Source organism: Sorghum bicolor, chromosome 9, assembly GCF_000003195.3.
Source record: "Sorghum bicolor cultivar BTx623 chromosome 9, Sorghum_bicolor_NCBIv3, whole genome shotgun sequence".
Classification (NCBI taxonomy): domain Eukaryota; kingdom Viridiplantae; phylum Streptophyta; class Magnoliopsida; order Poales; family Poaceae; genus Sorghum; species Sorghum bicolor.
Genome location: NC_012878.2, coordinates 47,226,479 through 47,236,749, shown reverse-complemented (window position 1 = coordinate 47,236,749; position 10,271 = coordinate 47,226,479). Strand labels below are relative to the sequence as shown.

General features: G+C 47.6%; 2 protein-coding genes across 2 annotated transcripts; one reads left to right on the top strand and one right to left on the bottom strand.

The window, feature by feature from the left end:
• On the top strand, window positions 29–4,060 carry LOC8076828. The gene is made up of 2 exons (XM_021448159.1): window positions 29–1,252; window positions 3,578–4,060. Exons 1-2 carry the CDS (start codon window positions 29–31, stop codon window positions 3,587–3,589), a joined length of 1,236 nt encoding a protein of 411 aa, XP_021303834.1. The 3' UTR covers window positions 3,590–4,060.
• On the bottom strand, window positions 6,748–8,931 carry LOC8076827 (cytochrome P450 94B3). Its single transcript, XM_002439673.2, has one exon. It carries the CDS (start codon window positions 8,429–8,431, stop codon window positions 6,857–6,859), a length of 1,575 nt encoding a protein of 524 aa, XP_002439718.1. The 5' UTR covers window positions 8,432–8,931; the 3' UTR covers window positions 6,748–6,856.

Genomic DNA, 10,271 nt, shown 5'->3' with positions numbered 1-10,271 from the left:
CGCTGCCGCTTCACCTCGCCCCCCGGCAATGGCGCATGCGCCGGTGGTGAAGACGACGACGACGACGGTCGCCGACCTCACGGACCTCGTCCTCCAGGCCATCCTCCTCCGCCTCAGCCCCGCCGACCTCCTCCGCGCGGCGCTCACCTGCCACCGCTGGCGCCGCGCCGCCACCCACGCCCTCCCACGCGTGCCGCCCCTCCTCGGCTACTTCTTCCACCCACAGGGCCCCGGCAATCCGCCCCCCATGCCGATGTACGACACGACCCACCACCCCGCCGTCTTTCTCCCGCTCGACGCCGCCTCCTCCCCGTGCCTCTCCCTCGACCTCACCCCGGGCGCTGCCAGCAGCCTCTCCATCCAGGACGTCCACCTCGGCCTCGTCCTCCTCCTCCCTCACTCGCGCCCCAAGTCGCTCCTGCCCCGCATCCTCGCCGTCGACCCGGCGTCGCGCCGCCGCGTCCTGCTCCCGCCGCCGCCGCGCGACGCGCTGCCTGAGCGTGACGATCGCTGGCGCCGCGACAGGTGCGTCATCGGCGTCGCCGTTCTCGCGCGCGCGCACCCTAGCAGGCTCACCTTCGACGCCGTCTGCCTCACCATCGACGGCGACCTCCCGCGCGCCTGGGTCGCGTCCGTCCGCGAAGGCAACTGCGCCTGGCGCGCGTTGCCGAGGGCCGAGGGGATCACCATCAACTTCGACCCGTGGTTGTTCGAGGGCCGCTGCGTGCACGCCGCTGGGAACATCTACTGGCACATCTGCAACTCCAGCCGCTTACTCCAGCTGGATCCTTGCACGCTGGACTTCTCCTTCATGCCCGTGCCTGCCGTCCTGGGGGATCGCTTCGAAAAGTACCGCATCGGAGAGACGCCGGAGGATGGCCGTTTGTGCATGGCATCGATCGTGGAGAATCTCAGTCTGCAGATCTGGGTGCGTGGAGAGGCCAGGTGCAGCAGCGACAGGGGGTGGTTGCTGGAGAGGAAGATTTGCATGACCAAACTGCTCGACACCGTGCCTGGCCTACCCAAGGACAGCATGATGCGGGTGCTTTGCACCTGGCTCAGCGACATGGACTACGCTCGCACCGGAAAGGTGTTCATCACTACATGGGGATATGGGCGCTACTCGTTCCATCTGGAGACCAGCAAGCTAGAGCGATTGGTGATGGAAGATGGCAAGGAGCATGGAAACCCTATCTATGCCTACACCTTGGCCTGGCCGCCTGAGTTCCTCGCCCAAGAAACTGGCCTTCTGGTGAGTTCCATAGCGTTGTTTATAAGAAGTTTTGCTTGATCAAATAGAGTTCCATTGGTTATTTTCTTTATGATTACCTGTATGCTCTGATGCATGCATATTTTGTCATAGCATCTTGTAGAAGTAGAGGGAGCGTATCCTTTTCTTTTTGGATTTGGTATACAGTTATTACTCTTACTTACTCGCTCGCAAAATTTTAGAACATGGAAATTAGCACATAGTTGTAGAAAGCTTGATGGTCATCAGTTTGGTGAATTGTACTGTTCCCTCCTGTAGCTGTAGGATGTGGTATATACCTATATTTGGTATAAACTAATTTCTCAATAAGTTCTATATACTTAGGTACCAAATTTGAAGTTTGTGTTGGACATCACAGTATTATTCAACACTCCACATTGACTTCCTTTTTGAATTGCTGGTAACAATTGTTATTATGTGTGAATTTAAGGAACTGCTTTGGTTATTTCATTTCTCAGTTGTCAACTTAACTTCACAATTTTTTTAGTTTCATGTGCTTCAGGCTTTGTTGTAACTTGCACTTGTGCAATTGAGCCTTTTACGGGTTATATATACCTTGTGTGTCTAGATACTAAACCTGAGTGTTAACACAAAGGAATACTACAATTGAAACTTCACATTCTGTAGAACTCCACAACAAGAAGCATGTGGCCCCATCTATGCCAACTCCTTGTTCTTGATGCCTGTGTTCCTAGTTGATTTTCTGCTGAGACATTCCTTGGCTTCCATATTCATGTCACTTGTTTATGCAAAGTTGCTTGATCAAATAGAGATCAATTTTTTATGTGTTTGTGTCCTGGGTGTATAAGCTGGTTGTGGACTGCAGTGGAAGGTGCTAGCATATTCCCTTGTTTCTGATGGTTATGATCTACTTGCTACATAAATGTGGTGACAGATCTTTGTAAAGTAGGAGCTAGTTGTCGAAATTAGAATATGTTATCTGATGATCTAATGTATTTTCCAGGCACCTATTAGAAGGATATTTGATGATCCTACATTTAATGTGTTATGTACCTTGCACTGGCTTTAGTAGGCTGTGTTATATTTTGAACAAACAAAATGCTTTTAAAATCTTTATTTTGTGTTTAGGAACCTGTTTAATACTTTGCTTTTACATAGCAGTTTTGTTCCTTAGATTTATGTTTTCCAAACAAAAAGTTCTATGCTTACTACTAATAGCTTTTAGGCTGGACTTTGAATCTGCACAGATTTGTTTGATTGTTGCTTGAATCCAAGGAGTTGCTGTTTTTAGTTTGTTTGCTCTGTTCCTTAAATAGTGGTTTCAAAAATTTTAGTTTGATGAGGTCTAGGTTTAGTTTAAATCTAAAACTGAGCCTCTTTTTTTGCGGGGTAACTGAGCCTCTTTGCTTATGCTAATTTAGTTAACCAAATTTCACAATATTTAATAAGCACAAACAACCTAACTTTATATTCTTTAGAATTGCTAGAATAGATAACTATCTTTTAAAGCTAATTCAGTCTTGCCATCTTTTAAAGCTAATTCAGTCTTGCCAACTTTATATTCTTTTAAAGCATAGTTTCAATTCCCGTGTGATATGTATGCATTTCATGTGTCTGAAATCTGCCATATAGTAGTACTTGTGTATTTTCAGGAGTTTTATAGTTTGGAATGGTACTTTTGTACATTTTGTATGTATCAGAATTACATGTTGCTATGTTAATGTTAGACATTGTAACCTAAAATAATTTCTGCCATTAATTATATTGAAGCATATATTGCCACCTTAGCGTTTGATAATAGTTAGCCACAAATAATTGTGAATCCTTCCATTGTATACCTTATTGTGTTTTTGTTTGCCTTCCTTTGGATCTTCTTTCAAAAAGTTAGTTCAACAATGCCCATTTTCAGCTGGATCTTAGAAATCGAAGGTCTTTACACAAAACTAAAGAATCTACGTACCAATTTGGTGATTCTTACTATGACTGATTGCTCCTTCAAATTTAACAAGTGTTATGGTTCAATTCTCTTATCTTTGCCATTGATTAGGACAGTGGTGCTGGGATTTGACTAAGTTACTTAGATGGTTTTATTCTCTGATCTCTGCATGAATTTCTGCTGATGAAATGAGTTACTAGAAAAACCTCCAGACCTATGAAAGTATACTGCGAATGGTGCTAGGCACTTCTGAACTTTAAACATCACATATACCTGGGATCCATTTTCTGGTTGCAAGCCAGTTTGGCTTATTTACCAATTACACTTGTTATTTTATCGTCAAAATCCAATCTGTTTGATTCCTAGGCAGTTGGAGTTGTGCTAACAGTAATTTCTTCTTTATGATTCAGGTTGTTGACTAGTGAGAGAAGATAACAGTGACGCAAATCAGCTCACCTCTTTGGTCTCTGGGTTAACAAAAGCTCTTTGTTCAGTATGAGTTAATGCAGACAAAGCTACTGCTGATCTTGTCTTTTCATATTTTCGGACTAGATGGCATTCTGAAGATAGTAGTAGGGTGTGCCACGTTATGCTGGTTCCAGGCAAAACAGATATGCTTGCTTCTCATGAGATATTTGTCCCATTAGACTAAGATGTCAAATTGAAGACATTAGGGTGGAATGTCTCCTGTCCTGCTGAAACTGTGGTTTTGTTCATCACAAGTAGCAACTATCATTTTCTACTCTGATAACCTTCCTCCTGTTTTGCGCATCATTTTAACCTTTTTGTGAGTGGTCCATCATTTTGACCTTTGTGGTGCCACACTCTGGTTCTTAACTTTCTCTATTTGAGCTGTGATTCATATCATAATATAACTGCATACACTTCCTAGATTAAACTGTGTCACCATCTTCGCAGCCTAGCTTGTGTCAGCCTTTTCGTGATTGCAGTAGCTGGCTGAGGCTGCAAGATGCTCAACGACAACAGCATGCTTGCGGCCCAACATATTGCCCTGTTTTCGTTGATGTTGCGTGAGAGTTGCGATTAGCCAGGAAGGCAGTTTGCTATTTGGTGTCAAAGGTTTGATTCGAAAATTTTAGTTTCCAAAATTTTTTAAGATTTTTCATCACATCGAATCTTGCGGCACATGCATGGTGCATTAAATATACATGAAAATAAAATCTAATTGTACAGTTCATTTGTAAATCGCGAGACGAATCTTTTAAGTCTAGTTACTCCATGATTAGACAATATTTGTCAAATAAAAATAAAAGTGCTACAGTGTTGAAATCCAAATTTTTTTTGCAAACTGAACAAGGCCTCAAAGTTTTAGTGAAAGCGACGGTTTTCTAGGTGGCCACGTAGCACTCGACGTCAGGGAATGACGGTGTTGAATCATAACTTTGAGCAGCAGAGGCGGAGCTCTCCATGCGGCAGGGTGGGGCAGCTGTAGGGCTAGATATCGAGCCAGCTCGATTCGTCAGTGGCTCGGCTCGTTATAGCTCGTTATACTAAGGAGCTAGACGGCTGGCTCGGCTCGGCTCGTTATGAGCTCGAGCGGCTCGTTTGGCTCGCGAGCCAAATCATAAAAATATAGTACAAATAGACTATAAATTTATAAAAACAATTGAGCAACAAATACATTACATATATACTTAAAATGAACTAAATAAAATACTTATAGCTTTAACAATTCAATAAACAAACTAGAGTTTTGTCCAATCAACCCACTACGACCACGACTATGACGACATGATAGTCATACTCATACAGTTCAAGCATCATCCATTGATGGATAAAGCTACGGATTCACGAATGGGCTAGGTCGAACTACTAAGAAATATTTGGGCATATAGCCAAGCCAATTTTAGTTGCTAGGATGATAATTAACTAGCTCGTTATGGCTCGCGAGCAGCTCACGAGCTAGCTCATTATAAAACGAGATGGCTCATTAACGAGCGAGTCGAGCTCGAGCCGAGCTATTAACGAGCGAGTCGAGCGAGCTAACGAATTACGAGTTTTTTGGTCCATCCTTAGGCAGCTGCCCCACCTTGGGGTAAGACCACTAGTACCTCCATGTCTTCCTCCCTTCCGGTGATGGAGCAGTTGGCATCCGGCACCTGCAGCGACGAGCAGTCAACGAGAGGAGCAGCCAGACAGAATGGAAAACGGGGAGGAAAGAAAAGAAAGACCCAATAAGCCTAGCTAGCCCAAGTAGAAGTGTCCCTGCTGAACCCCCTAATTCCCAATCGAGCTCTCTCGTTATCCTGCTCCTCCCGTTCGCTGTTCGCGTCTGCCGGTCCGCGCCTCCACGGTCCGCTTCCCGCTGGCCGCCGGCACAAGGTCAGAGCTCCGCGCAACGCCCCAGGCCCCCAGCCGGCCAGCCCCCAACTCCAAGCCCACGCCGCGCCACTCGACGCTCGCTGCCTGCTCCCGCAGACCGCAATCCCGCTCCGAGCTACTCAGATGGCCGGCGAGGAGACGACAGGCGCTGGCCACGGGCGTGGCCGTGGGCGTGACCGGGGAGAAGCTGAAGGAGCACGAGAAGGAGGAGCAGGCTGAGGTCGTGGCCGATGCGCAGGCGCCCTAAACAGAAGCGTCATGCCTCTTCTGGTATTGGAAAGAAAAAATTTGTAACAAGAGGTATAGTTTGAGATCGAGGCATTTAGCAATTTATTTGAGATGTGGTATCTGAGATTTTGCTGGCTGTATATGTGTAGATTTGAAGTCATTTTATTCAAGTATGAATCTTGGTTCTGAATCCCACCCAAGTACCCATGAAAGTCAAATTTGCCATAGATAGCTATTGATGTGTATCTTTACTATGTCATTTAAAACTTATGTCTGTGATTCGCATGTTCGAGCTCCGCCACTGTTGAGCAGCCTGAGCTTACCTCTGTGTCACATGTAGCTTGTGCTGGTGCAGCCGGCACATCTCAACACTACCATATATACGATGATGATGATTGATGATATATACTTTCTCCATCTCAAATTATAAGTTATTCTAAGAATTTGGAGGATCAAAGCAACTTAAGTTTAACCAAATTTATATGATATAAGATAATAACATTTATGATACTAACTAATATTATTAGGTTTGTATTAATTATATTTTCATAGTATATTTATTTGATATCATAAATCTTTATAACTTTTTCTATAATTTTGGTTAAACTTAAAATATTTTGATTTTCTAAGGTTCTTTTGTAGGGAGTAGCATTTTTGTGCAGCGAAACAGAGCTCGAGTTTGTAATAGATGGCGTGCCGAACCTTGTCATCATCGAGACCGAACCATGGACAGTGGCGCGACGAGGCAGGTCGCGGGAGGGGAGGTGGAGTGGGTGGATGTCGCGATGCAGGGGGCGGTTGTGCAGCAGAGATGGTATTATGGGGGTTCTATCACGAATATCCAAGATGTTATTATACAAATTAGAGGTTGTTAAGATTAGTAGGGATTAGAATAATTTAGCGTTGGCGCATTTTGCTTCTAGGTCTAGGGAGTGTCAGTGTTTTTTCGATTGTTTTTCATACTGGGTTGCGTCACTCTTACACTCTCTTGTAAGGATGTTACTACTTAATTCTAAGTTTGTTTCTTTCGCAAAAAGTATCCAAGATGTTTATTTGCACTTACTTATAAATACATAATTTTCACTGACACAAACTATTATTGTTGTAATAAGTCACGACTAGTCTTCGCGCCTCCTGAGCCGCACCCACAGTCCTCCTTTCATCTTCATCGTCGCCGTCATCTCGTACGCTGGCGGCGCCTCCATGTTAGCCACCGGCGCCACCACGTCCACTCTAAACCTCCGCAGTAGGGCCGCGGCGACCGTCTTCATCTGCACGTACGCCATCTCCTTCCCGAGGCACACCCGCGGGCCAGCGTGGAACACCGGGAACCGCGCGGCGTCGACCGGCACGAACTCGCCGCGCTCGCCGAGCCACCGCTCCGGCACGAACTCCAAGCAGTCCTTGCCCCACAGCTTCTCCATCCGCCCCATCGCGTACGCCGAGTAGTTGGCGTACCAGCCCGCTCGCACCGCCGCGCCGCCCGGCAGCACGTCGTCGCGCACCGCGACACGGCCGTTGAACGGCACCGGCGGGTACAGCCGCATCGCCTCGGTGATGGCGGCGTGCAGGTAGTGCATCCCCTTCACGTCGCCGTCGTCGTCGTCGTCGTCGCAGCATGACGCGGCCTCCTCGTGGGCGCGCCGCTCGCACCGCGGGTTCGCGGCGAGCAGCCAGAAGAACCAGGTCAGCGCCGACGACGTGGTGTCCTTCCCGGCGAGTACGAAGGTGACGACCATGTCCCGCAGGAACCGGAGCTTGGCCTCTGGCGTGGCGAACATGGCGCCGAGCTCGCTGCCGCCGTCGTCGTCCGTGGCCGCCATGAACCGCGACAGCAGGTCCGCGCTCCCGTCGTCGAGGTTGTTCCTCTGGCGCCGCGCCGCCTTGGATTCGACGACGGACATGGCGTAGTCGTCGATGACACGGACGGCCTCCCGGAGCCGGCGCGACTTGCCAACGTCCAGGAGCTTGGTGAGCCGCCGCACGAACGTGGCCGGCGTGAGCGCGCGCCGGAAGGAGATCTCGACGGCCGTGTCGAACGCCGCGAAGAGCGCCTCCTGCGTCGCGGGGTCCTCGTCGTCGTTGCCATCCAAGCCCTCTACGCCGAACGCGACGTGGCAGATGGTGCGGAAGCCGAACCGGCGCAGCGCGTCCTGCAGGTCGACGGCAACATCGCCGCCGTCCCTGGCGGCGGCGGCGTCCAGGAGCGGCAGGAAGCGGCGGCGCAGGTGCACGGCGAGGACGTCGCCGGTGAAGCGGCGGAGCGAGCGGGACGAGAAGGCGTGCGAGGCGAGCTTCCGCTGGAGGCTCCAGAGGCGGCCGTCGGCGGCGAAGAGCCCGTCGCCGATGAGGTCGGCGGTGGCGTCGCGGAAGAGCGCGCCCCTGGCGTAGCCGTCGAAGCCGGCGCGCAGGAGGTGGTCGACGTCGGCGGGGCTCGCGGTGGTGACGGCGTGGCCCGCGCCAAACGGCCCCCACGCCTCGACGGCGGCGCCCGACGGCGCGGCGCGGAGCAGGTCCGTGTACCAGTCGAAGAAGCGGCGGCGGTTGCGGATGAAGGCGAGGGTGTTGCCCAGGACCGGGTTGGGGTGCGGGGAGTGGGCCGTCGTTGTTGCTGGGCGCTTACGGAGACGGAGGAGGAGGAGGAAGAAGGGCAGGAGGAAGACGAGCACGTAGGCAAGGCGGATAGCTTCCATTATTGTTGCACGGAGCCGAGGATCTCAATCCGCTTCGACCGAGGAACTCTGTCGCAGTGCGCGCGCGCGCACACACACACACACAAAAAAAAAAAAAGTAGTACTACTAGTTGCACTGAGAATGAGCACGGAAAATATCGCATTCGTCTTCTAGAAAAGTTTGAACGGACAGCTGCTCAAGGTTGACTAACAGCCTGGGCGTGGAATCATCAGTTGCGGAAGGTGAAGAGAAGCGCCCTGCCCCTGCAGCAATAGGCTTGGCAATGGCAAAGCCTGGAGATGGTCTCGGAAGCAATGGGCCGGAAACTCAGTTGACAAGGGAGAGTTGGGCTGGCGACACGAGAATGGATTTGATTTTGAAGTACTTACTACACTCCACAATTTCCTTGGACCCTGTTTGGAAATACGGATATTTTGGACGACGCACGTGTTTATTCTTTTTTATTTTATTATATATAACTAGGTAGCGTGCCCGTGCGTCGATACGGGACAACAAAAATTTTATATTAAAAACACATGGGTCGCACAATAAGATAACAGTACTATTTAATAAAAGTTTTTTTAGTTATCATAAAAAAATACTAACTGGTAAAATTTTCTTATCTATAGAGTTAGAATCTCTTTATAGATGATATTCATTGGGAATATTATCACTTACCAGTTTCTTCCCCTTGTTCACATTCTTGTCAACAATTAAAACAATTAAGATCCTGATGTTACATCTTGCTAGGATATAGATAGCGCTACATACAATTGGCTATGTAAAAATACTGGTAAGATAAAGAAACCTAGGCCTGCCTATTGTAACGAAATAACAATCATATACACAAGACTTGACTTGTTCTCGGTAAGGCGAGACAAGCTAGCAGCCACACAAGCACATTGAGAGTTATATACATGAGAGACACATCACGAGTTACATACACAAAGTGCACATGGCAAGTTACATGCCTACTAACCCATCTCCTCTCTCTAATATTGCAGCATCATGAACTTGTGGCTCCAATGATATTTTAAACCTTGTCTAATATTCCCAAACATCAAATATTTGCAAACCAGAGGGAGTACGACAAAAACTTATTGCAGCAAAAAACTTGGATGACATAGATACAATCGGAACCTTTGTATAAAGTTAATAAGGTTCGTAACAAAAACAATGAAAAACTATTAAGACACTCAAAATAGATATTATCCACTACAAAAGTCTTTAAACCAAACTCCATTATTTGAAGTATCCGTGTCAGCACTAATTAAGTGAGAATGGGGATGTGAAGCAGATCATCTAATGTGTCACCTTATCGAGAAGATCATGAGCCTGTGAATGCTGCCGATAGAGAGGGATGTCATCTCCTCTGCGTTGCTCAATCTCCTCAAGAAGGTTGCCAACATCCTGAGCGCGTCTAAGGCAAAGAGATGGTATGGACAATAGGATGGCAACCCGATGAGGCCAGCGTTGCAGACCTATTGATTCCATCGCTTTCCTGCAACCAATTCAAATGTAGTCAGACATGGTACAATCAAATGTTTCAAAGCACCTGTCCAACCAAAGGAAAACCAATAATACTCTTCAGTCAGCTAGTGCAACTTGCAAGAAAATCTTAACATGATGCGTTGCATATTCAAACTCTTGTAGATATCCGTCTTTTTTTAGTTAGATAACATGGTGATTTGAGTATTTGACGATTCAATTTATCACAAGTAATACTCCTTTCTAACAGACCACTATATCAATTAGTTAAGCTTACAAATAGTTCAAGTACTGCCCAAGGTTACTAAACTTAACTGGGATACTATTTTATTCGTGAAATCTTCGACAGTACAAGGTTAAAACAGTGCATTA